Source organism: Halichoerus grypus, chromosome 11 (genome assembly GCF_964656455.1).
Source record: "Halichoerus grypus chromosome 11, mHalGry1.hap1.1, whole genome shotgun sequence".
Taxonomy (NCBI): domain Eukaryota; kingdom Metazoa; phylum Chordata; class Mammalia; order Carnivora; family Phocidae; genus Halichoerus; species Halichoerus grypus.
The window spans coordinates 64,577,828-64,605,431 of NC_135722.1; the positions used below are offsets into that span (position 1 = coordinate 64,577,828).

At 35.5% G+C, this 27,604-nt stretch overlaps 1 protein-coding gene across 4 annotated transcripts in view; it reads left to right on the forward strand.

Moving 5' to 3' along the window:
- The first annotated feature begins 366 nt into the window (after positions 1 to 366).
- EED (embryonic ectoderm development) overlaps positions 367 to 27,604 on the forward strand; it is a 29,186-nt gene continuing 1,948 nt past the window's right edge. The window contains exons 1-10 of one of the 4 annotated variants that reach the window (XM_036082149.2): positions 370 to 1,164; positions 6,008 to 6,160; positions 8,349 to 8,441; positions 11,405 to 11,470; positions 12,527 to 12,652; positions 13,321 to 13,402; positions 15,489 to 15,580; positions 17,336 to 17,469; positions 19,310 to 19,415; positions 20,560 to 20,634. In XM_036082149.2, coding sequence (XP_035938042.1) covers positions 1,051 to 1,164; positions 6,008 to 6,160; positions 8,349 to 8,441; positions 11,405 to 11,470; positions 12,527 to 12,652; positions 13,321 to 13,402; positions 15,489 to 15,580; positions 17,336 to 17,469; positions 19,310 to 19,415; positions 20,560 to 20,634 — 1,041 coding nt within the window. In that variant the 5' untranslated portion in view covers positions 370 to 1,050. Of the gene's footprint in view, positions 1,165 to 6,007; positions 6,161 to 8,348; positions 8,442 to 11,404; positions 11,471 to 12,526; positions 12,653 to 13,320; positions 13,403 to 15,488; positions 15,581 to 17,335; positions 17,470 to 19,309; positions 19,416 to 20,559; positions 20,635 to 27,604 lie in introns of all 4 variants that reach the window. The other 3 variants (XM_036082150.2, XM_078058651.1, XM_078058652.1) reach the window with 3 other exon arrangements.

Below are 27,604 nucleotides of genomic sequence, written 5' to 3' on the forward strand. Positions count from 1 at the left end.
AAATAAATAAAATCTTTTAAAAAAAAAAAAGGCACTTTAGGCGGCAACTCATTGGGAGTCTAGAATAACTGCAGGATATTCCTAAATTAAATGATACTCAATATTGGCACAATTGGGTGAGAATAATCATTGATTGAAATAAACATTCATCAGATTAAATATTCATCACGAATTTCAAACGCGTCCAGACACTATGACTTGGTCGTGCTTTGAAACCGATTCCCAGCTACGGAAACCGGTGGAAGACTACCTGGTTCAGCAAACAAGATTTCAAAGAGGAGGGGCCCGGGGAGGCGGGTCTGGACAACCCAGCGCGAGAATACGCCCCAGCGCATGCGCATGTTTTAGCTGGTAACTTCCATATCCTAGATGGGGGAGGCCAGTGAGAGGCACCGTACGGTTTTCGAACTCCTGTTCACAACGAAACACTAGGTCTTCAACAGTTCCATGATTAATGTGAGCGTGTTGGCCTCCGAGTTCAAGATTAAGGACACTTGGCATACGCCGCTAAAGCAAGAGGTGACTTCTCGTATCTTCCCCCATCCCCTGGAACATCGGTGGTCTAGTCCATTCCACAGACTTTCGAGTCCTGCAGCGGGTCGGGGATCGAAGGATTGGGCCGATTGCGGCTGAAACGTCTTTGGAAGGAGGAAGGGGGTGAGGGGGCATCCCTTTGAGTTCCGCCTCTTTATCGAAACGGCAGTGGGGGGAGGGGACGTACGAAATACTGCTCTTGATAGCTAACGGATCTCACCTCTCCGTGCAAACTGCCGGGAGGGCGGCGGGAAAAGGGCAAGACGGGAGCAGGGAAAGGGAAAGAGCCAGGAAGCTGCGCGGGAGGGCGCGCACGCGCGCCCCTTTTTCAGCAGTGTGGCGGGGTCGCACGCACGCCCGCCTCGGCGGCTGGGCGCGGTTTGCGACAGTGGGGGGAGCGGTGGAGGTGGCGGCGGCAGCGGCAACTTTGCGGCAGGCTCCGGCCGGGCTTGCTTGACGGCGGTGTGGCGGAGGCCCCGCCCTAGGCGGCAGGAACCTGGAGGGAGGCGGAGGAATATGTCCGAGAGGGAAGTGTCGACAGCGCCGGCGGGAACAGACATGCCTGCGGCGAAGAAGCAGAAGCTAAGCAGCGACGAGAACAGCAACCCAGACCTCTCTGGAGACGAAAATGTGAGTGCAGCCCAGAGCAGTGCGGACGGGACTCTGCAATGAAAGTTTTAAATTCTTTTTAAACTCGGCGTGGGGGTGGACGGGCTGCTGTGGGGGGAGGGAGAGGTGTCACCCTCAGGAAAACGCGGGCGTGGAAGAGAAAATCGAACTTGTCTCTATGGGGATTTTGAGCAGGGGCCGAGAGCAAGCAGAAACTTGGCGAAGGAGAGTGGTTTAAGAGAGAGCGTGGTGGGCGGAGGGTCTGAAGGGGTCTGCTCTGAGATCCTTTTGCGTGGTTGGGGAGTGTTTGGGCCTTTGGGAGATTTTGGGAGAGTGCGGATATGAGATTCCGGTAGTTTAAAAGGCAAGTTAGAGGTTTTTCTGAGAAAGTTGGAAGGAGGAGCACGCGTGAGTTAGCGACTCTTAAGAAGGAATTTAGGGATTGTGTCACTTTCGACCCTTACAGACCGTCCAGGATGGGAAGAGTAGTTAGATCTTCGACTTAAGAGGTTTGGTGACTCTTCTAAAGGTGGGATTTTATGTCTGCTCCTGTCCTGTGGGTGGAGATGGGTTGTGCCTGACAGTCGGCTTTTCTTCCGGAGGAGTATTGAAGAGGGTCGTCTTATGAATCGGAGGGGGAAACCACCTTTGATGTAATAAGAAGAGTCGGTAATTATTTATAAAGTTTTTACTCAAATAGAGGGGATGACCTGGAAGATTTTAGGCAACAGTGGTAAAGACAGATGTCTTTAGGTGTGGACTCGTGGCTTCGCAGTGGTAAAGACAAGTGTCTTTAGGTGTGGACTCGTGGCTTCGCAAATGTAAGGTATTTTGGAATCAGATTTAAAAAAAAAAACTCTGAAATGGATCTCGGTAATCACCTAGTGTTTAGGTAAGTCGCCAGTAATAACTGAAGTGACATTAATTTTCGGTTTTAAGTTTACATCGAATAAGGTTAAGCAGTGTCTTGACAATTCATTCAAAGTTATCCAAATGTGAACCTCCTAGGATATCTGAATATATTTTTTAAAAATCTTTATATAAAGTGTTGTAGGAGGGTGATGTAAGTTGTTCATTTTCTCAGTTTGGCTAGTTTTAGGAATAAATGCTATCTTCACCCAGTTTCTAAATTCTACATCATTACTTTACTAACAAGCATATATATGGCATGGTGTCATGACCAAAATTTTCATTGAAGAGATGGGGAAGGATTTTTGTGGATAGAAGAAAGATATTTGGGGAATTATCAGTTTGTGGGATTTGGACTTGAAGTTTCTGGAAAGTTTAGGTGTTGAATGTTACTTTAATCTTTTTCCGGTTTGTGCTTCTCAATCTCATATATTGCTTTCTAATAACATTTTTGACCCACTTCATTTCACTCCTTGGAGCCTGTTTTATTTCTGCTTTTTGAAAAATTTTTTCTGGGCAGATTCGGTTAGCGATTAGGAGTACAGATTGGATCCACATGTTAGGTTAAAATTCCTAATCTTCTACTTACTGGTTGCTTGATCTTGAGCAAGGTACTTGATCTAGTTTCCTTAATTTCTTAGAAATGGGAATAGTGGTCTTTATCTCAAAGAGTATTTGTGAGGACTATATGAGATAATACAGATAAAGTTCTTAAAAGGGTCTCTGCCCCAGAAGTACTATACAAGTGTTAATTACTGTGAAGACTTTTGCTTCTGGCCCTAGCACATACTAAATAATCAAGCAGAAATGTAATGAAAATATCAATAATCTCTTTAGACTGAGGAAAATTTCAGGGGACCAAATAAATTGAAAGCCTTTTTGGTAGACCCTTAAGAGGATATATTCTTTGCATTCTAAAGCAGTTCAGAACCAAACAGTGGATTATGCCTTTATTTGAGTTTACTCATTTGTATAGGGATTTTAAACATTTTAGTTCCTTGGACACCTCAGTGAATCTCAGGTAGCCTTCTCAGAACATTTTAAAACATATAAAATACAGTATATAAGGTTACAAACAAAATAATAAAATTATGAAATATGTTATAAAAATGCTTTTTAGAACAAATTTAAGATTTGTTTTAATAAAGTGCTTTAATATAAAGTGTTTAAGTGGCTAATTTGTACACCCAGCATGGGGCTCCAACTCACAACCTGGAGATTGAGAGTTCCATGCTCCTTGGACTGAGCCAGCCAGACGCCCCAAGTGGTTCTGTATTAGCACATTAAGTAACTAGATCTAGCAGGGGGTCTGGTAGTAATGATGGGCATAAGACAGTTTTTTTGAGATCTGCAACTACTAGAATATGATATGAAAATACTTGATTTCCCTGATGAGAAAGTCACAGCTACAGTAATATTCTCACGTATGTTACCTTCATTTAATGGAAGTGCTAAATTTCATTTAAAGATGGTGAAAATTAAGTGGGTTTATTTGGCCATTTAAGTTCACAGGCCCTCTGAATTCCACCCAAGCACCCCAGATCTAGGACATAGGTTAGAGGGAAGCAGTGAGGAAAGACAGTAGAGAACTCTAGAAAAATGGGTTCAGAGAAAGGTAACGGGCAGTGGTCATACTCTTGAGGGAACTGAGTAGTGATGAGAAGGCCAAAAGCAAGTGAGGAAAGAATGTGGTGTTTGAGTTGGGAGTTAAGGTAATCTAAGCAATTACTACTATGAATGTGAATCAAAAAATTGAAAGGACATATTTTAAGTTCTTTGTATATGTATATGCCATTTTATTGAATTTTTAAAGGTCTAATGATTTGCAGGATATTTAGCTTCTTGAAGAGTATTAATGGTTGCCTAGTAGAGGGCTGAATCTGTAGACATACTTTGCTTAAGTAACCTATGGCAAAATTAAGGGACAAATTACTCTCCCTGTTTCCTCGTTGGGCAAGTGAAGATGGTAGTGGCATATCATCATTGTATACCTTGAGAAGGGGCCAAGGTGGAAGTCAGCCTATACACAGATACTCAGCAAAGGTTTGATTTTAATTTAGAGATAAAATTAAAGCATTGTGACTGTTGCATTTCCATTTGATTCTTTGGTGATTTTCCTTTGGAGGAGATGGGTAAGTTAAGTGGTCAGAGTTAAAAAACAAAACAGTGTTTTGTGTGTTTTCTTGATTAGCAGTTGAATTTTGGGCCAGAATGTAAAGAAGCTGGTGAATAAATATCAGTTTTATTATTTTACTTCTCTAGTGTTAAAGGACAGTTTTCAGAAAAAGGTAAGTGAAACATGTTAAATGTTTATTTTACACTCGGTGAGGGAACGGGGCAAGTGTGAGTCAAACAATATACATTTATACGCTAAAGGAATGTAGAGGTGAAATTGCAGATGGAGACCACAAAGTTTTTTCCAGAGTGGGAGGGAAGACATTTTGAGCTTCTACCTTTGGAGACAGAATTTACACAACTATCAGTCATTCACAGTATAAAATGAGTTGTAAGGTTGTTCAAAGGCAATGAAGAGGGCTGGAATCTGGTTATGTGGGAAGGTGTGCTATAGATAATGCGTAGTTTTTCACTGAAATATGGTTATTTTCTACACTAGGTGTTAACTGTGTGAAACTGTGAATGAAGAGGGGGAGAAATAGAGATATAAACCATGATTTCAGCCCAGGAACTGAACTTTTAGAATTTTACATTACATTAAGTTACAGTTCAGATATTGAACACCTACTGTGTATTATCTATCCAGTTTTTTTCATCCTAATTGATACATTCCAGAATAATTAGTGTATTTTTTTTAAAAGGTAGGAACCATTTGAAACTTTGAAAACCACCCTCCAACAACAGCTATATAATACCATACTGTTTTTAGGTGAATTTATATGAATTTTTTATATGCTTTTTGACACTCCAGTTAACTTTTAATCTTCTGTAAATATAAAACTAGGAAGCAATCATTTAGAAATAGGCCCTAAGGTGGTGTTTCCTAGACTTGTTCTAATAGATATTAACAGGCATTCCATGAAAAAAGGCTTCCTCTGGAATGAATTTAGGAACTATTGCCCTAAGGCGATAGGTTTAAATAAATCTCTTTATTCCAAAGAAGCACTGGAATATGTAATCAAAGGAGGTAGTTAAATCTTAGAGGGCCATGAATGTATCTTGTGGACTGGAGATAGCGTATAAACTAAGTGAATTTTCATGGTTTCCTGCAGTCATTTCTACATTTGGAAGGATTTTACTTTAATTATAGAGAGTTTCTGGAATTTTATATGAGTATCATTATTACATAAGAGCTGTGAGGCAAATGTCATTTGTAAATAGCACAGAATATGTAGGATTTTTTAAAAATTCTAAATGGTTTGTGTTCTAATTAAGTGGAATTTGAATAACAGGATTTTCAGAAACTACATCTAAAGAGGCACCAACATTCCGTCATCCTCAGAGGCCCATTAACCACTGTACTCCAGACTGAGCAGCAGTCAAGTGAATTATGAAGACATGTAGTTCAGTCAGATTTAGGAGTCACAGCTTTGGTTTAAATCCCAGCAACCATAAGTAGCAAGAGACCACTTAAGCTCTCTAAACAACACTTCCTTATCTAACAGTACCTTCTGTGAGGAGCTGTAAAGATGAAATAAGCCAGTGTATTAAGGTGGCTGGCATAGGCCAGTGCTGTTATTAAAGGCAGTATTATTCTTACCATTATTCTGATTAGCTTTTTTGATTATATTATTGCTGAAATATCAAAAATCTATAAATCCTAATGTGTAGTTGGTTTGCTTTTTATCCTTATTTGGATACAGGAATATATTTTTCCATTTCTTGCAGAATTTATTAATTACTACTTTAAGGTCAATCAGCAGCTACCCAGCACAAAGTCATTTGCTGCTACATACAGTATTGTTGTTTCATGTAATTTTTCCTAATTTACTACTTACAGGATGATGCTGTCAGTATAGAAAGTGGTACAAACACTGAACGCCCTGATACACCTACAAATACACCAAATGCTCCTGGAAGGAAAAGTTGGGGGAAGGGAAAATGGAAGTCAAAGAAATGCAAATATTCTTTCAAGTGTGTAAATAGTCTCAAGGTATGTGCAGAAAGACAGATCCTATGGGCTGAATGCCAGGCTTCAGAATTAGTTCTCAGTGGTAAACATTTTTTGCTCAGATACTTTGTCAAGTTTAAAATATTTTAAAATTAGAGTACTTTGAAGGTTGTTTTGTTTTGTAGCATAGACTGCATAGTTACTACACTCCATTTGTTTTAGATTTTATTATTTTGTTTTAATTTAAATGGGTAATACCTAGTAGTACATACTGGGTTTTCTTTATTTGTATTCAGAAAAAAAGATTTGGGATATGTTATTCTTCATATTTTGATAAAACTTTAAAAACAAAGCCACTTCCCGATACCTCTTAATAAAAAGAACTGAATGTGACCCATTAACTTTCAGTCAGCATAAATTGAAACCGATGTCTTTGTGCAGTTTTTAAATATTTAATTCTTCTCATTTGTGTTACTTGAAATTGTTTTCAAAGGAAAAGGTGTACATTAACATTTTCTTAATATTCAGTATTTGGGGAAAACAAGGTTTTGGAGTTATTTAAATTACTGCTTCCTTAATAGCATTTTTATTTTTAAAAGGATTAGTGATATTTATTTAAAATGTTTTCCTTTACATATTATTCATTTTCTTTTTTTTTAATTTGGGAGTATTTTTCTTATACTGAGTAAAAATATACATTGTATTATCTTACAGATATGTAAGTTAGAATCTTCTAAGTATCTGAATATACTTTTAGGTAAAGTATTCAGAAAGCATTAGAAGCTCTGGCTATATGGAAATTATTTTCCTGTCTGTAGCAAAATACATTGCTCAGTGTGTCAAATTTATATTCTCTTAAAAGGAGGGGAATTAATCTTAGTATATTAAAAAAAAAAAAAAAGGCAAAGTGTCCATTATAGTTTTGTGTTAATATTTAGTTATGTTCACCTATTTTTAGATAGTATATTTGAGAGGTATTGGTTTTAACTGTTTAAATAATTCAATTAAATATTTCAAAAGCCTAAAGCTATGGCTTTTCAAAGGATAAAAATGGAAGTTGTTACACTTTAAAAGTGAATATGAAAGTTAATGTTCAGTGCCAGGAGATTGCCAGTAAAATTTTAAGGCTAAAAAATAACTTTGTGAATAAAAAGTGAATACTGTTGACCCTTGAACAACTTGAGGGTGCTTCCGGCCCCACTCCTGTGCAGCTGAAAATCCCAAGTTTAACTTTTGACTCCCCCAGAACTTAACTACTAATAACCTTCTGCTGATCAGAAGTCAGTACCATACCTTACCAGTAACATAAAGTAGATTAACACGTTTTGTGTGTCGTATGTATTATATACTGCATTCTTACAGTAAAGTAAGGTAGAGCAAAGAAAACGTGAAGAAAATACATTTGCAGGGTCGCCTGGGTGGCTCAGGTGGTTAAGCATGTGCCCTCGCCTGAGGTTGTGATCCCAGGGTATGCTCAGCAGGGAGCCTGCTTCTCCCTCTCCCTCTGCCTACTCGTGCTCTCTCTGTCAAATAAATAAATAAATAATTTTTTTTAAAAGAAAAGAAAAAAAATATGTTTACAGTACTGTATCCAAAAAATCCGTGTTTAATTGGATCTGTGCAGTTCCAACCTGTTGTTCAAGGGTCACGTGTACTTGCTTTTTATGCACCTCCTTATAGCGGTCCTGGTAACTGAAGTAACTGAAGTTACAGTCCTTTGCTTTCCCTGGTCCCCCACTGCTCAGGTATTCTTGTTCATTATAAAACTTACTGGGATTATTTTTTTTTTTTTTAAGGACCCAAATTCAAGATTATTTGAAATTGTTTCTATAGGAATAATAGAAAGTGGTGATTTGAATGGAGTCTGATATGCTTCACTTTACAAGGGAGAAATTAAACTGAATAAAGTTTAGTGTTAGAGACGCTATATTAACTCTTGGTGTATTTGTTCATTTCCTGTTTGAGAAACATAAGTTATGTCCTTATGTCCCAAGAGATTAAATGCATCTATAACAATTATCCAGTTTAATTTTGATCAGAAGAATATGATTGGGTTTAAGAAAATAGAAGGCAAATATCAGAGTGTTTTCTTAGATGAGTGCTTGTTACCTGATCTGATTTAAATAGTGGCCTACATTTTGAAAAAAAAGTTTCAGGGGGGAAATGGTCAGTTCATCATTCTTTTGTCTCTAAAGTATAGTAACTGTTCTATTTTATGATTATTTTACAGGAAGATCATAATCAACCATTGTTTGGAGTACAGTTTAACTGGCACAGTAAAGAAGGAGATCCATTAGTGTTTGCAACTGTAGGAAGCAACAGAGTGAGTGTTCAGGGGTCTCTTTGGCATTTGGCTTGATTATTAGACTCGGGTGTTATAATACTGCAGTGTAATGATTTTGAAGTAAATTTGGCATAGCTGATTTAACAGTACTCCTTATGTAATATTCTAGAAATTGTCATTGTTAGAACCTGGTATTCACTACTGAAAGTACATCTTTATTTCATATATTACTCTCAGTTGTTTCTGTTTGTATTTTGTCCTTACTTGTTTTGTGTGACTGAAAGAATTGACTCCTATTTTTGGAAGGAGTTTTAATAGTTGTCTATCATTCAAATTAGGATATAAAGTCTGTAGTTTCTTAAAAATAATAAACTTGCGTAGTGGCTCTCTGTAAATGCAAAGCATAAATCCAGTGGCTTTATATATTAGTTATTTGAAAATATTTTAACTATTTGTGATAAACATCTGTTAGATTTGTTTTTATTTAAGGAAGCCAAAAGTATCTTGAACTGAGAGAAGTGTAGGGAAGAAGCATGCTGGCACATTTTAACATAAACCATTATTTAACTTTTTAGTTAAGCCAGTGGCTGAACTGGTGGACAGCAAAGACTTATTCTATTCACTTCTAAATAAATGGAGAACAGGAAGAGTCCTTAGTGCTTTCCTGGGAGTCTTTGGAGTTAGTTATTAAATTGAAATCACCTCAGGGAAAAATTGTCCTCTTAATTTTGCATTAGCTAACATTTCTGGTTATCCATTAATACTGTACTAGGAGTTATGAGGAATAACGTAGAAATTTATTGTTGTATTTGGAAAAAGAAAAACAGAGGAGATAGACTAATTAGATACAGGTTGGCAACAAATAACAAGTCATTTCCTCTGCCTTTAGCCCAAGAGGTGAAGAGGAGTAAATCTGAGAGATGGTACATACGTTGTTACTTTGAGTAAAATAAAATTTTATGCTTCTTTATTAGTTGTACTAAGTTTCTTAGGCAATAAAAGAATGTGGTTTTTTGGGGTTTTTTGTTTGTTTGTTTTAAAGATTTTATTTATTTATTTGACAGAGAGAGAGAGACAGCGAGAGAGGGAACACAAGCAGGGGGAGTGGGGGAGGGAGAAGCAGGCCTCCCGCCGAGCAGGGAGCCCGATGTGGGCTCGATCACAGGACCCTGGGACCATGACCTGAGCTGAAGGCAGCCACCTAATGACTGAGCCACCCAGGCGCCCCAAGAATGTGGTTTTAATGCACAGTGTTCTGTATTTTTGTTTCTCAGTGTTGGTATTCTGTTCTCAAACAAAGTTAACTCCTAACAAGGGAGTTGTCAACTCAGTATTTTCAATTGTTATCAAGCACACATGCATCCATTCTGGGCTAGATCCTTTCTATTCCTGTTTTCTAAAAAAAGTAAAATTTGGCTTTAGGTAATTTCCTGTAAGGAAGGTTAAGGCTCTGGTGCTTTTACTAGGTCGTTGAAATCCTGAAAATTTGAAACTTGGGTACTGCAGTTGGTAACATGGGATAACAGCTTTTCTTGGTGGTTAGCCAAATGTGGCTTGTGACATGTAGTCTGGTTCTTAAATTCTTTGGGGAAAAAAATTCATGGGGAAAATGATACAGGTTCAAGAAAATACTAGGTTATTTTTTCCTAGTTGGGAACATAGTGCATTAATTAATTTGAATCTACTTTTAAGACATCACTGTAAACCTAAGATTATACTTCACTAACTTGGCCATGATAATATCAGAATTAGTTATAATTTGTGCTTCAGTGTCCTTATTTAAATTAAATGCTCAGTCATTGTAGCAAAAAGTATCCGTAATTTCATTTAAAATGTCATGGAAGGCCATTACATAGTTAATTGAATTATAAAAAGTTCTGCTGTTTGGACTTTTTTTTTTTTAAGAAAAATTATCTTCTAGGACATAACCTATTTTAGCAGTCATAAGGAATATTTTTTATTTATTTTTATTTAAGATTTTATTTATTTATTTGACAGATACACAGGGAAAGGGAACACAAGCAGGGGGAGTGGGAGAGGGAGAAGCAGGCTCCCTGCCGAGCACAGAGCCCGATGCAGGACTCCATCCCAGGACTCTGGGACCATGACCTGAGCTGAAGGCAGACGCTTAATGACTGAGCCACGCAGGCTCCCTGATAAGGAAAATTTTTTAACTATTAATGGAGCGATTTTATTAATTTAATAGGCAGTGATAATTTATAGGATCTTTATGGAGTTCTTATATACTTCAATTAAAATTAATAAGTTATTGCTAACATGACTATAAGCTATAAGAAAAATGGAAAGAAACTTATTAAAGTTTAATTGTACATAGTGTATATATTAACTTTAGAATATATGGCAAATAAAAAGGACCACCATACATCAGAAAGTTAATATTTGGGGCACCTGGGTGGCTCAGTCATTAAGCGTCTGCCTTCGGCTCAGGTCATGCCTGGGATCAAGCCCCGCATTGGGCTCCCTGCTTGGTGGGAAGTCTGCTTCTCCCTCTCCCACTCTCCCTGCTTGTGTTCCTGCTCTCACTCTCTCTCTGTGTCAAATAAATAAAATCTTAAAAAAAAAAAAAATACGAGCTGTGTCCATGAGAAAAACATTATTTAGGCAAATTATAGGCTTTCTTATATGTAAATTAATATGTAAATATTCTTAAACTACCCAAAGACTTTAAGAACTTAATTAAAAAATGATAAACTGCAACTTTACTTTGAGGTATTCAGCTGTATTCACTTTGAACGGTTTGGTGCAATTACATGATGAGATCTAAATTTAAAACATGGGAAATAGAAACCATTATTATTACTACAATATTTAATATACTCAGGAAATTATGTAATACATTAGGCTTTATAATGCTTCCTTAAGTTTAAAGAAGCTATTTTAAAAGAGTTTCTGTAGTATCTTTAAGACACATTTGTGAAGAGGTGAAGAGAATGTGGTTTCTGTGTTTGAGATAAAACTTACTATATTTTTGTTTTTATTAGGTTACCTTATATGAATGTCACTCACAAGGAGAAATCCGGTTGTTGCAATCTTATGTGGATGCGGATGTATCCTTTCTTGAGTTTTTAATATCTTTGGCTAAAGAAATTGACTTTCAATAAGTACACCAAAACTTTTCTAAATTAATTAGTTCCCTTAAGTTATACTGTCCTTTAACCAGTGCTGTTCCTTTACTATCCCCCAAGAGATTCCTCGTATCTAGTTTATCTAATTTTCCTGATCCCTAGAAATGCATTGTAAGGTGGATATGAGAGAGTGGGGAGAAGTGGCTAGAGATGAGCATTGGAAATCCAGTAATGGAAATGATAGCGAAGAGTAGCTAAAACCTCCCGTTTCTTTGACCTTGCTTAGAATTTTATCACTTCAGGGTAGTTAATAGTGAATTGGGGTTGATCAGAAGCTGTGACTGGCAGTCATACCGAGTATTTGAACAACAAAGCCTATAGGGAAAAAGTAAACACAGTTTGTGTAGGAAATAAAGTATTGCAAAACATAAGTACATAAAAAAAAGAAAGGTCTAAAAAGCCAAAAGGTTAGACAAAGGTTGGTGATAGTGTTTCTTTCAGATCATTTGAGAAACCTAGGGAACAAGGATATTCAGTCTTCAATAGTTTATATGGAAAGAAGTGACCTATAGCCATATTGGGCAAGTCTCACAGGAAACGGTGGAAAACTAATAGTTAACTCTATCAAACTGAATAGAGATGCATAGTCAGACATACTGGGATAAAACAAGGGTCAGCAATTTATAGCCTGTGGGGCTAGATACCTGTTGTTGTAAATAAAGTTTTACTGGGACACAACTATACCCATTCATTTACATATTGTCTATGGTTGCTTTCAAATGACAGAGTTGAGTATTTATGCAAGCATCTAAATAGTAATCAAAATTGAATGGAAGGACTGGTTCTGTTTGACCATTTGGTGTAGATTGTAGACCTAAAATGTCCATTGTTTAAATATGGTAATATAAGGAGAAATGAGAACTTTGGTGTCAAAAACTTGAGTATTTCTTTATAGAAGTTTCCGTGTAGTATATACTATAGTCATTGACATGTTTACTTTTCAAAAACAAATTATATTTCTTAACTGGCATTTCTTGGGCTGATGAAAACTTTTACACTTGTGCATGGACGTATGATAGCAATACAAGCCATCCTTTGCTGGCTGTGGCTGGATCTAGAGGCATAATTAGGATAATTAATCCCATAACAATGCAGTGCATAAAGGTGGGTTTTTGGTTAAATTGCAACTGCCCTATTTTGAATACACATTTGTGAAAACTTGTCATTTTTAATTTAAAACTAGTGGAATCTCAATATCTGTACAATTTCTAATTTGATTTGTACTTTGCTTTTTGCTTCCTTTAGACAAATCTTTTGAGACCTTTTTCACATTTGATAATACAAACTAGGGAATAAGCGGGAGGTTTTTATTATTTGCAATTTTTAAAAAAAGAATAATTTCCCTCCTGCTTTGCCTTATTCTGAGATGCTCTAATGAACTATAGGGGAAGAGTGAGTACTTTTTCCAAACATCCTAATTAGAGATAGAGAGTCAAGGACTTGTAAAGAACTGAAAGGTGAAGCCTGGGAATTTGATACTAAGATGTTTTGCAGATCACTTAATCAGAAGTTTTTAACCCTGGGGCACATTAGAATCACCTGAGGATCTTTTAAATCCTTGTCTGGGTCTCCACTAATCCAGTCAAATCAAAATACCTGCGTATAGGACTTGAGCATTTTTTTTTTTTCCTTTGACTTCGTTGGGTGATTTTAATATGCAGCCAGGGTTGGGAACCACTACTTTAAGTGAAACTGTATTTCCATTCTTTTAAGATTAATGAAAGAATTTATTGATTTTAAAATGAAAGTTGAATGTTATAAATTTATTGTAGCATTATGTTGGCCATGGAAATGCTATCAATGAGCTGAAATTCCACCCAAGAGATCCAAATCTTCTCCTGTCAGTAAGTAAAGGTAAGAAAAGCAAATGTTTCTTTAGTCCTATTTATTTGGGAATGATTTTTTTTTTTAAGGGACAAAGAGTTCTAAGGTATTAAAAAAAAAAGCCAGACTTAGAATTTATAAAGTACGTTTTTAGTAGAAAAATCTCAGGCTACAGTAGCATCCCTAGACCAAGAATTAGGTAAAAGGACTGTGAAATGGACTGTTAACATCAGACATAAATAAAATAATTGGTACTGAAAATTAAGTATGTGTCACCCTTATTCACAATAGTGTATTCTGATCGTTCATCCTCAATTGAATTACATTATTAAGCTTTATTAATTTTAAGTCGCAGATCCACCAAAGTTACGACATTTTTAAGAATTTTAAAAATAGTTTTGTAAATCTCCTTATCACTGACCAGTCATGTAATGAGAAATAATGCATTTGAAAATCTGTATTGCTTTTTCATATATAGTTTTTATTTTATAAAGGATTCCCTAATAGAATTCCTTAAAATGCTAAGTTCTCCAGCATAAGGTCTCTGAAATACTTCCTGTATGTATAAAGAAAGCCTTGCTTTCCTCTGTATGCTTATATTGGCATTATAAATTTATTCAGGGTTCAGACAAGCCTCTTAATTTCTGAGCTCTCTGAAATCATCTGTGTTGTTATTTCTACATTCTGTTCTTGATTGTTCTCTTTTTACTCTACATTATTATTCTAGTCAAGTTTATTCTTAAAGGCTTGTCAAACGTATAACCTTCCCCCCACAATCTGCTCATACTAAAAGATGTCCTCAAATCAAAACTCTTCCATGAAAATGCTTCAGTGTGATTTTTCTTTACCTACCAAGGCTTAAGTTTGGAAGTCAACACCTAAGAGCTGATAACTTTTTCTCTTTTCTGGATAATAGTAGCTGGGCCCAGGTATTTCTTTACAAGTGATACAGGTCATAATTCCTCACTCTTTCTAAATACCACAACTCTCTAACCCTGCTCTTCCCACTTTGTGTCAGTAAGTGCAGAGATAACCTATAGGATATAAGAAAATATTTGCAAATTATGTATCTAATAAGGGATTTGTATCAAGAGCTCTTTACAATTCAACAATAAAGACAACCCTTTAAAAAATGGGCAAAGGTTTTGAATAGACTTTCTAAAGAATATACACTGATGTCCAGTGAGCACATGAAAAGGTGCTCAGTATCATTTATCATTAGGGAAATACAAATCAAAAACACAATGAGACCACTTAATACCTACTAGAATGACTGTAATAAAAAAAAGACAGTAACCTGTGTTGCTGTGTAAAGTTGATTAGGATGTAGAGAAGTTTGAACCCCCACATACATTGCTGGTGGGAAAGTAAAATGTACACATTAAAAAACAGTCTAGCAGTTCCTCAAAAAGTTAAACATAGAAATACAGCTCCTATGTGTGTATATGTAGTCAAGAGAAATGAAAACAGATGTCCACGTAAAAACTTGCACACAATTAGAATCAAGAAATAATTTTTATAACAATGTTAATTTCCACTAGTAAACCATTTATTACTGCCTCTTCTAGTGTATGGAATATGTTAATATTCATGTACAATATGGGCATTGTTGTATTTCAAGCTGTACATTTTTATATTAATGTTGCTGTATATTTTTGTTGCTAATGTTTAGTGGAAAATGAGATTGTTCAAATTAGTTATATTTCTAAGAGGTCTATAATACTATAGAAGTAAGTTGTAATATATGTTTTAATCCTATTTTGGGGTTACTTTAGAAACCTTGTAGTCCCCTCAATTTGTAAATGAGCATAACTCCCATCAAATTAGGATGTTATTTAAAGGAAATTATTTGAGGCAAATAAGCTAAACATATTTTAAGACCACATAAATACTTCTTTTTGATCTGGAAAGTTTGAGCTTATACTTAGTTAAGTCTACATGTTGCTGTAAATATTTTAAGTTGTTATATAATGTAGATTCCATTCTTAATTCTCACTGTGCGTTACTTAAGTCCAAACTTTTGTAGTTTTTACTTCTTTAAAGAGGTTTTGAGAGTCCAGAGTAAGTGAATGATAAAAGTCCATTTAAAAAAATTTTTTTTTCATGTCTTTACTAGATCATGCATTACGATTGTGGAATATCCAAACAGACACTCTGGTGGCGATATTTGGAGGCGTAGAAGGGCACAGAGATGAAGTTCTAAGTGCTGTAAGTTGAAAGCTACAGGGCAGTGACCTTCAGGTGTAGAGCTCTGAACAATCCCCATGGAACTCTTATAAGAAAGCATATGGTTTGTTTCATATAGCCTGCCAGGCACTCATTTACTTGTGACATAACAAGGTTTTTACTTTACAGATGAAGGAATAAAGCAAGTTAGGCTTTTTATGCTTTATCTGTACTCTTGCACTTTATACCAGCACCTCGATTCTCATGAAAGAATACCATGAACTTGTTAGTCAGAAATCACCAAGCCAACTTCATTTTGCTGTTTCTCAGTTATTAAAGAAAAAGGTTAAGCTAGTTAGCAATTGAGATCAACTTTCGTCTTTTATTTGAAGTTGAAATATAAGATCCATTTTTAGGAAGTGTTTAGTTGTGCTTAAACTAAGTTTTAGAGAACTCTTTGATGTCATGGTGTTGTCTTTATATTTATGTATTATAATCTATTGATCCATTTGAATGATATGATGTTGGTATTTTTAGTCAGCTAGTATTTTCACATTTTCACATTATTTTAGCTTTACTTACGTTCCATTTATAGCTTATCTAGTGGTTTTACAGTTCTTCAGTATTTTATTAAACTGTGTAAAGGGGCACGTTGTTTTGAAGCCAGTAGCTTTTTATTTGGAAGTACTAAATATTTCTGTAGTTGGAGTTTGTATGCTTTTGTGAGAATCATACCTACCTACAGCTACCTTGTTGCCTTGGATTTTCTAAAAGTTGCAGAAGCATTCTTCCATCTGGTTTTGTGTGTCCTAAGAACCATGACTACCATCCTTTAAGAATTATAAATTAGAGCTACTGACTCTAAGGGTGTCTTGTTGCTATTGACAGTGAGATAATTAGAAGTAACAGCAACCAGACTTCTGAATTCAGTGAACACCAAACCTAAAGCCCTTAGGCTCTTGTAAAAACAGTGTTCATGATCAATTCAAAGGTTGGATTAACACAGAATAGCTAGATTAATAAGGAAAATCTCCTCCTCCTTAAATAGAACTCTACTGTTTTCTTCCCTTTTTTTTTTAAGATTTTATTTATTTATTTATTTTTAAAGATTTTATTTATTTGACAGAGCACAAGCCTGAAGGCTGAAGGCAGATGCTTAACTGACTGAGCCCCCCAGGTGCCTCTAAGATTTTATCTTTATGTAATCTCTACACCCAGTGTGGAGCTTGAACTCACAACCCTGAGATCAAGAGTTGCATGCCCTATTGACTGAGCCAGCCAGGCCCCCTTCTACTGTTCTTTCTTTTAAAAGTGAATTTAAAACCAATATAATAAGCATTTTGACTACAGATAAAGTAAAATTTCAGTTATTCAAGGACCAACTGTATAGTTTACAGCTGTCGATTTCATTGTTTAATCAGGGTTGGACAAAGAATACTGACAAACTCAGGTCTTTGTGTCAGAATAATTGTTTTACTTCATTCAGTTTACCTTCAAAATCAAGCAAAGGAAATAATTAAAGGTAATTGAATAGATAAAACTGAATTCAAACAGTTTACTTTCTTGACTTACATATTGTATAAGCTCATATAGTGTGGTTATGACTAATCAGTTAAAACTAAATCTTGGGGAAAAAAAGTCTTGGAAGCAGTAACAACTGATTTATGGGCTACATGGATAAACTCAAAATGTGTGTGACTTGAAATAGAATTTTCATTATGCTGTACATCAGATGAAATTTGGATAGTCTAATTTGGGCAGTTCTGTATATTTTAAGCTTTTCTGTTTTACATACAGGATTATGATCTTTTGGGTGAAAAAATAATGTCCTGTGGTATGGATCACTCTCTTAAACTTTGGAGGATCAATTCAAAGAGAATGATGAATGCAATTAAGGAATCTTACGATTATAATCCAAATAAAACTAACAGGTAACAATTGTGCTATTGAAAACAGTTTGTTTTTTCATACTATTGGATAGGTGCATTTTACTTTTTCCAAAATTTTTACATAATCCCCCAACATTGAGTTTAGAAGCCCTTCTTTGAATAAGTTTTAGGTACCAATTTATATGCCATAAGATTTTTTAAATCAAAGCCCTTTATTTTTAGTCTGTTTGTGGCTCATTTTTCAAAATCCCCTTTAAATTGTGTCTTCATCTTAATTTAGTAGCATGTTTCACTTATTTTTATTTAGGTATGCATATGCTTGACTATTTACATTTTAACAATTTTAAGCTGCTTAAACTTGTTCTGTGGGATAGGGTAAAGGACCCTTCAGAATAGTATTACTTGTATTATTTGTCAACACTTTAAATTCAAAGTCAAGACAGTAAATCATGATTTTTTTAAATGGGTTTCTTGGCTTTATTTCATGATAATGTAATGCTTTCCTTTAAATGATCCCCTTTTTAGATGGAGAAAGTTCAAAACCAGGAGCCTTGCTTTATGGGACTGACTATGAGTGGGAACTGTGCAGTTTTCCTAAAATATCTATATATATATATAATTTCAATATTTTTAATATATATAAAGATTTTTATTTTCTAAGTAATCTCTACACCCAACGGGCTCAAATTTTAAACCTCAAGATCAAGAGTTGCACATTCCACCGACTAAGCCATCTAGATACCCCCTTAATATATTTTTGAAATGCTTTAATTTTTAATTCAATAACTGTCTTTTCAGAATCTCATCAGGCTATTAACACTTTCACTGTCACTATGGTATGTCTGTGTATATTAACTTCGTTTGCACTTCTGTTTTAACAAAAAGCATTTATTTTCTGGTTATCAAACCAGATTATTAATAGGTTATCAGTTAAATTTATAACCATCAACAAATACTTCAATGCACTAACATATTTGGCTAAAAAAGCAGTTAATATAATTATAGCAGAATTAAGAATTTGTATTAGATCATTAATAACATTTTAATGTTTTAATAAAGAAAAGCTCCCAGAATCTGAACTGGAAAGAATGTTTGAGATGATTCAGCCCAACATCCTTTTTACATATGAGAGAAAAGTAAAGAGAGGACATGTGAGTTGCCCAAGACACAACTAATTCATGGCATCATGTCATTCTTCTACAGTTATTTCAGTATAAATCTGAATCACTAGATTAGAAATGTTAGGTATACTTTTAAGTAACTATAGAATTGGTAGCGACTTCTCTGCTTAGTGGTCTTCTCAAAAACATCTTTAAAGAAAAAATAGCACTATGTTTCACTTTCCTAAGTACAGGAAAAGTCTTAATAAATGCCAAATTCCTGTTAGATACCATTTTTAGAAATTGTTGCTCAAGGGAGGACTCTCATCTAACCTTGTCTTTAGCAGCCTTTGGAATGATGTGTCATTGTTCCTAGAAAGGTGACCATCTTTTGAAATAATGTAGATATGTTGACTTTGATAGACTGTTAATGCTTAAATTTAAAGGTTTGAATAGTTTATAATGTTTTCTATGAGAAACTTTTAGTGCTGTAATCAGATGATACTGCTTATCATTGGTTGGGATAGCCAGAATTTGAAGTGATTTATTTTGGTCTCCATAGTAAGATAAGAAGCTATAATTTTTGTAAATGAAATTTCATAAGAAAATTGAAATGAGAGCCGATAATGGAAAAAATACAGAAATAAAAGTCTCAATAAACACATAAGAAGGTATGCAGTTTTCTAGGAACACAGAATTAATAGTCATATAAATATGAAAGTTAAAATTAGTGTGATTCTACTATTCTTTTTTCTTTTTAACTTTTGACATTTCCATTGCAGGCCATTTATTTCTCAGAAAATACACTTTCCTGACTTTTCCACCAGAGACATACATAGGAATTATGTCGATTGTGTGCGATGGTTAGGTGATTTGATACTTTCCAAGGTATGCTAACTGCTGTTAAGCTGTACTTCTGTTGTTTGTGTTTGTGTGAGTTGGAACCTTGCAGGGAGCACAATTTTTTTATACAGTTTGGTAAATTGGATGGCAGATGGGAAATTCCTTTTTTTTCCCTTAAAGCCTCATAGATTTGGAAACTTGTTTTAGGCATATAACATCCTGATGAGTTATTATAACTTGTGCTGCAATAACAGGAAAAATGTTAACTTGTAAGATGATATTCTTCTCTGATACCCGATGTTACCTTAAAATAACCAATACCTAAAGCCAGTAATGGGTTTTTTGTTATGTTTGTGTCCATTTCAGTCAATTTGTATTTACCAAAACAGACAGCTGGAATTGGCTATAGCTGTAGTTTGCCAACCCCTTCTCTCTCATGTGTTGATGTGTATTTACATATTTTTTGCTGATAATTTAGAGTAGTTGTTGGTGATGTTATCTGAACATTTAGGATTGTCATATTTGGAAAAATTGCTATCCAATTTCTTTTCTTGATGTGGATTTCAGGGCATTTCATATTTTCTTGGACAGAGCCTGACTTATTTTTTTTCTTGGCTTTACGGGTATAGTTTCACCTTTTTTTTTTTAAACTTTTGATCTTGAAATAATTAGATTCTCAGTAAGTTTCATAGAAAGTACAGAGAGGTCCCATATTGCCCTTCACCCAATCTCTCCCACATACATCTCACATAACTGTAATACAATATCAAATTTAGGAAATTGACATTGTACAATGTGTGTGTATAGTTCTATGTTGTCATTTTATCACATGTGAATTTTGTCATTTCAAGAATGTTACAGTATGGGACCTTTTAAGATTGGTTTTTCCACTCAGTATAATGCCATCCAAGTTGTTGTGTGTATCAATAGTTTTCCTTTTTTTTATTGCTGAGTAGTATTCTATGGTATGGATATACCACAGTTTATTTAACTATTCATCTGTTGTAGGACATTTTGGTCCTTTTGCAGTTTGGGGCTATTACAAATAAAGCTGCTAATGAACAATCGTGTACAGGTTTTTGTATGGACTTAAGTTTTCATTTCTCTGGGATAAATGCCTAGAATGGCAATTGCTGGGTCATGGTTAAGTTCGTTTAGTTTTTTAAGAAACTGCCAAACTATTTTCCAGAGTGGCCGTGCCATTTTACATTCCCACCAGCAATGTATGAAAGATCCAGTGTCTCCGAATCTTCGCCGGCATTTGGTATTGTCACTATTTTTTATTTTAGCTGTTCTGATAGGTGTGTAGTGATATCTCATCATGGTCTTAATTTGCATTTCCCTGATGGCTAGTGATGAACATCTTTTTCATATGCTTATTTACCATCCATATATCCTTTTTGATGATGTCTCTTCATATCTTTTGCTCATTTTCTAATTGGATTGGTTTTGTGTTTTTTTTATTGAGTTTTGAGAGTTCTTAATATATTCTAAATATGAATCCTATGTCAGATATGTAGTTTGCAAATATTTTCTTCCAGTCTGTAGCTTGTCTTTTCATCCTCTTAACAGGGTCTTTTGCAGAGCAAATGTTTTAATTTTGATGAATTTCAATTTATTGATTTTTGAAAAAATTTTATGGATTGCACTTTTGATGTTATGTTTAAGAGCTCTTCACGCTCTGGATCCTAAAGATGTTTTCCTATGTTTTCTTCTAAAAGTTTTATAGTGTTATGTTTTATTAAATGTATGATCTATTTTGAGTTAATTTTTATATGAGGTTTAGGTAGTAGTTCATTTTTTGCCTATGGATATCCAGTTACTCAGCACCATTTGTTGAAAGACTTCTTTCTCCTTTGAATTGCTTTTGCACCTTGGTCAAAAATTGTTTGGCCTACTTGTGTGAGGCTGTTCTGGTTTTTCTGTTCTATTCCCTATACCACTACTATATATACACAGTCTTGATTACTGTAGTTCTGTAATAAGTCTTGGAATTGGTTAAGTGTTTTCTTCCACTTTATTATTCTTTTTCTAAATTGTTTTTAGCTATTTTGATTCCTTTGCCTTTCTGTTTAAATTTTAGAATAATCTTGTCTACATTTTATAAAAAATCTTGCTGGGGGTTTTTTGGGCAGTGAAGAGTTTGGTATTTTGTTAAATTTGTGTATCAGTTTGATGGGGAATTAATGTCTGCTCCGCTTTCCAGTTCATGAACATAGTCTGTCTCTCCATTTATTTAGATCTTGGATTTTTATTATCAGCATTTTGTAGCTTTTAGCATACAAGTCCTGTACATGCTTTGTTAGATTTATATCTAAGTACTTCCCTTTTTTGAATGATTATAAATGGTGTTCCTTACTTCTATGTGTTTATTGCTAGTATACAGGAATGCTGTATATTGACCTTGAATATTGACCTTGAATCCCGTGGTTTTTTGTCTAGTACTTGGGAATGTTTTCATAGACCATCATGTCATCTGCCTATAGAGACAGTTTTATATCTTCTTTTCTGACCTTGCCTTATTTCCCTGGCAAACTTTCCAGTTCTGTGTTGAATAGCGGTGTTAAGATCAGACATTCCTGACTTGTTTCTGATATTAAAAGGGAAAGGATTCTGTCTTTAACAATTACGTATATTAGCTGTATGTTTTTTATAGTTCTCTATCAGGTTGAGAACTATCCCCCTTACTAATTTTTTGAGAATTTTATCATGAATGGGTGTTGAATTTTGTCAAATGCTTTTTCTATATCAGTTGATATGATCATGTAGCTTTTTCTTAGCCTGTTAATGGAGTGTATTTAATTGTTTTTTTTTTTTTTTTGATAGATCTGGTCCTGTATCCCTAGAATAAGTTTATTTGTTCATAGTGTAATTTTTTATATGTGTTGTTAATAGCTGGTATTTTGTCAAAGATTTGTTTGTATTCATGAGGTTATGATACTAGTCTGAAGTTTTTTGTAATGTCTTTGTCTGGTTTTGGTATTGATAATCCTGGCTTCATAAAATGAATTGGCGAGTTTTCCCTCTTATTTTCTGGAAGAAATGATAAGAAATTCTTCATAAATGGTTATTTAGAATTCTCTGGTTAAATCATCTGGGCCTAGAAATTTTTAAGAGTTTTAAAGATACAGATTCCATTTCCTTAATAGTTAAAAAAGCTGTTCAGGGGCGCCTGGGTGGCTCAGTTGTTAGGCATCTGCCTTCGGCTCAGGTCATGATCCCAGGGTCCTGGGATCGAGCCCCGCGTCGGGCTCCCTGCTCCACGGGGAGCCTGCTTCTCCCTCTGCCACTCCCCCTGCTGTGTTCCCTCTCTCGCTGTGTCTCTCTCTGTCAAATACATAAATAAAATCTTTTTAAAAAAAAAAGCTGTTCAAATTAACTATTTCATATTATGTGAGTTATGGTAGTTTGTGTTGTATGAGGAATTGATCCATTACATCTAAGGTAAAATTTATGTGTAGAGTTGTTTGTAATATTCTCTTATTTTCCTTTTGACAACTGCAAGGTCTCTATTGATAGCCCTGCTTCATTCCTGAAATGGTAATTTGTCTTCTTTTTTTTTGTTGTTAAGTCTTGGTAGGGGCTCCTCAATTTTTTCTCTCTTCTTCCTTTTGTTTGCAGTGGGTGTATTTTGCTCTTTCAGTAGTTTCTTAAGGTGTGGGAGCTCAGATTATTGAGTTGAGACTTCTCTAAGATAAGTATTAGATGCTATAAATTTTCCTCTCTGCCTTTATTTAGCTGCATCTCACTAATTTTGATAAGAAGTGTGTTGTTCAGTTTCTAGGTATTGGAGATTTTCTTGTTACCTTTCTCTTAATGATTTCTAATTTGATTCCATTGTGGTCAGAGCATACTCTTTGTAATTTGGGTTCTTTTAAACTTTTTTGAGATTTATTTTATGGCACTATCTTGGGTATGTTCTGTGGGAGCTTGAAAGGAATGTGTAATTCTGTTTGTGGGGAGTGTTCCATAAGTGTCCGTTAGGTGCTATTGGTCAGTGGTGTGGTTGAATTCTTTCATAGCTTCATTGACTTTTCTGTCTACTTATTTTATCGAATATTGAGAGATGGGGAAGTCTCCAGTTGTAATTGTGGATTTTTTTCCCTTTTTGCTTTCAGTTTTATGATGTTTTGCAGCTCTGTGCGTTGTTTGTTATTGCTGTGTCTTGGTGACGGGACCCTTTTAGTTTTTTTTCTTTCTTCCTTTTTTTCTTCTATCTGGGCTTTTCCCCTGATTTCCTATAGGTTATATAAACATTTTTTTCAGTAGGCTCTATGCCCAGTGTAGGGCTTGAACTCATAAGCCCTAGATCAAGGGTCCCATGTTCTACTGACTGAGCCAGCCAGGCACCCCTATGTGAATATTTTTTAGAATTCCACTTTTTTTTTTTTTTTTTTTTTAAGATTTTTTATTTGTTAGAGCGCACCCCAGAGCATAAGTGGGAGCAGAGAGCCAGACTCAGGGCTTGATCCCAGGACCCCAAGATCATGACCTATGCAGAAGGCAGATGCTTAACCAACTGAACCACCCAGGTGCCCCTAGAATTCCATTTTGATTTATCTGTAATATTAAGTACCTTTTTTTTTAAGATTTTATTTTTTTGAGAGAGAGCATGAGCAGGGAGGAGAGGGAGAAGCAGGCTCCCCGTAAGCAGGGAGCCTGATGCAGGGGCTCAATCCCAGGATCCTGGACCTGAGCCGAAGGCAGGCGCTTAACTGACTGAGCCACCCAGGCGCCCCTAAGTACATTTCTTTATGCAGCTTTTTGGTGTTTCCTCTAGATGTTATATATGTATATTTATTAACTGTTTTGTTACCTTTTGTTATAATTTATTTTTGTTAATGTTATCTATAAGAAAGTCACTTTAGGTATAAAATAGGTGTAGATTAAAAGTAAAAAATTGCCTAAAGATATGCCTATCAGGCAATAATAAATATAAAAACATATTTATATAGCCTGTCTATTGTGTATCAGCATTTTACCACTTGACATGAAGTGTAGAAACCTTATTTTCCTTTGTTACTTTATCCACCGTTTATAGTTTGTCTTAAATATTCCCTTTATAATTGAGAAAAACATCAAAAAATGTTACCATTTTTGCTTCAGCCATCAAACATAATTTAAAAACTCAAGAGGAAAAGGAGAGTATTTACTCATTTTGCTTTTTCCATTGTTCCTTCCTGATGTTCCAAGATTCCTTCTCATATTATTTCCTTTGTGTTTATAAAACTGCCTGTAACCATTCTTTAGGGTAGTTCTGTTGGTGACAAATTCTTCGTTTTTCTTCGTCTGAGAATGTCTTCATTTCTCCTTAATTCCTGAAAGGTATATTCACTTGATGTAGGATTTTACCTAGACAGTTATTTTCTTTACACATTTGAAAAATGTTGTGTTCCCTCTTTCCAGGGTCTGGTTTCTGATGAGACACCTGCCATCGTTGGAATTGTTTTTCTTCTAAACATAAGGTGTTCTGTCTTACTTGCTTTTTTGTCTTTTTAGTTTTCAGAAGTTTGAATATGATGTACCTTGCTTTCTTTGGATTTTATCTTTTAGAGTTCACTCACCTTCTTAAATTGTAGTAAATTTATGTCTTTTGGAGATATAGTTGTGCCAAATCTGGAAACTTTTCAGCCACTATTGAGATTCTTTTTTAGAACTGCTCTCTTCTTCCACTCCTTTTGAACTCTAATGATATGAATGTTAGATCTTTTATTTGACCCCTGGGACTATCTTTTTTCGTTTGTTTCCTTTTGTTTGGATTGGGTACTTTCTGTTTTTCTAACTTTAAATTTACTGACTCTTGTTGAACGTTTAGGTTGATTTTCTTATTTTGGTTATAGTATTTTTCAGTTCTAAATTTTCCATTTGATTCTTTTTATTTCTTTGCTGAGACTTTGTTCTTGTTTTTAAGTGTGTTTATAATTGCTCATTGAAGCATTTTTTTCAGTGAAGCATTTTTATGATGGCTGCTTTAAAATCCTTGTCAGATAGTTCCAACACCTATGCTTCTCATTGTTGGCATTTATTGTCTGTTAGCATTAAAGTTGAGATTTTTCTGATTCTTGGTATGACAAGTGAATTTTTGAGATCTAGATATTTTGAGTGTTATACTACAAGACTGTGCGTCTTATTTTATTTAGGTGTTTTGCACATTCTTCCTCTGATAAATTTTCAGCTGGGGAAGGGGAGCACTACTTCATGATTGGCAGGTGGTGGGGAAGTCAAGATGGTGGTGTCTCATTACTGTTCCCCAAAGTGGTCTCCACTGACACGGGGGGTCATGGATGATTGTAAACATGCTAACTTTGCTAGGCCTCCTCTGATACCACCCCAGGCAAAGAGGAGGAGGAGGAGAAAGTTACCTCATTACGGGTGAGGGGTAGGGAGGGTCAGGTATGCATTTTAGGTGCAGAGTTACACCTGAGAAGTGCTCCCCACTGGGCCTTTGCTGGTTCATGCGAGCATGGGCCCACAGTTTTTTTCTCTGGTGTTTGGCTGGAGTAGAGTGTTAGAAAATTTTCTCTCCTGCTAGGTTGTCACTTTCCTGGTTCTTTGGTTATTAGAGAGAGCAGGCTTTTGTTGGGGGTATTTTGGACTTAACCCATGGGTATTGCTGAGCTGCTGCCTTGTCTAGTATCCAGTCGGGTACATAAATGAGGCAGAAGAAAACCAAGGAACTCAACGTCCTGAAGTCCCAAGGTTCCAAACCAACCTGCCTTCTCTCTACCTTTCAAAGTCTTATGTTTGCTTTATATTTGATACTCAGTCTTTTAAGCTATAGTGAGGATAAATAGGGGAAAGTACATCTACTTCATCGTTTTGGAAGTAGAAGTAAAAAGCCACTAGCTCTAAAATTTCTTTTCTTAGACCTTAATCAGACGAAAGGAAAGGATTTCTGCATTTTAGGTTTCAGGAAGCTGACCTGAATGAACTATATTGGTGGTCTCAAATCTATTTCTGCATCAGAATCACTAGGAGAACATTGTAAAAATAGATTCTTAGGCCTCAGTCACAGTTTTCTAAATCTGGCACAAGGACTTGGGAATTCGTAATTTTAAAAAGCTCTCTAGATGATTTTTCAAGTGCAGTCATCCATTACAGTGAACAAATTCTCCTTACCTCCTTAAGTTTTAGTTCATGAGGGGACTCTACTAATTAAGGATCCTTTACCAGTGTAATCGGTGACAGGCACTTGAAGAACTATGTCATAATTGTTCTGCTTCAGCCTTCCCTTGTAGAGAATTCTGATTCAGTGGGGTTGGGACCAAGATGAGTCTTTTGAGGGAAGTCTACAGGCTATCAATCCAATTGTGCATTTAGTTAGGTCATCAAAGTAGGTGATCTCTAATCTAAGGTACTTTACAGTAAAGAACTTGTGTATCAGATATATAGCCCTGGGATTTTATATAATCTAAAAAAGACAAGAGAAGAAAAACGGGGGGAGGGGTGTTTTCCCCTCCCTAATCTTCCTGTAGCCCTGCTGTTAAACTGTTCGTATGTCAGTGAACCGGATAGAGCTGCCCCACGGGACTGTGTAGGCTGTGTCATGTAAACTCCAGGAGGCACTCTTCCCTACACAGGCGTTTCTCAGTCCAGGTTCTGTTGAGATACTGGGCTAGATCATTTTTTTTTTTTTTTTTTGGGAGGGGCCATCCAGCAGCATCTCTCGCCTCTAACCTACTAAAGGGCAGGGACATTGCCAAATGTCCCTCAGTTGGCACACCACTGACGTATAATACGAATAGTGCCCACTGTGTTGCAGTTTTTCTTCCATTGTGTTCCTTATCACTTGCTGCTTAACTAGAATGTGTGCAAAGATAATGATACTAGAATAGGAAGGTGTAGTGTAACTTAGTCTAGTTCAGTCCTATCCCATATCAATGTCTTAATGTTAAAACCCCTGAGTTTATTGCCTTCTATATAATCTGATCTCTAAGGCCTCTAAGCAGGGGCCATATTGAAGAGCCATGCATTTGTATAGGGTTTTTGTAATTTTACCTTTGTTATAAAACACTCCGGTTTCTGGGTGACACAGTATCTAGAGATGGATTGGGTTTAGAAGAGAAATTGTGACTTCAAAATGAATATTCCAGATAATATAATGCTTTTGAATATTGTTAAATTCTGTTGTAATACGACTTCTTGTCCTCAAGTGTGGACATTGACTCTGTAAATATAAATGATCTGTAATATAAATAAATGTATATCACTGTATTTAGTAGATGGATAACCAG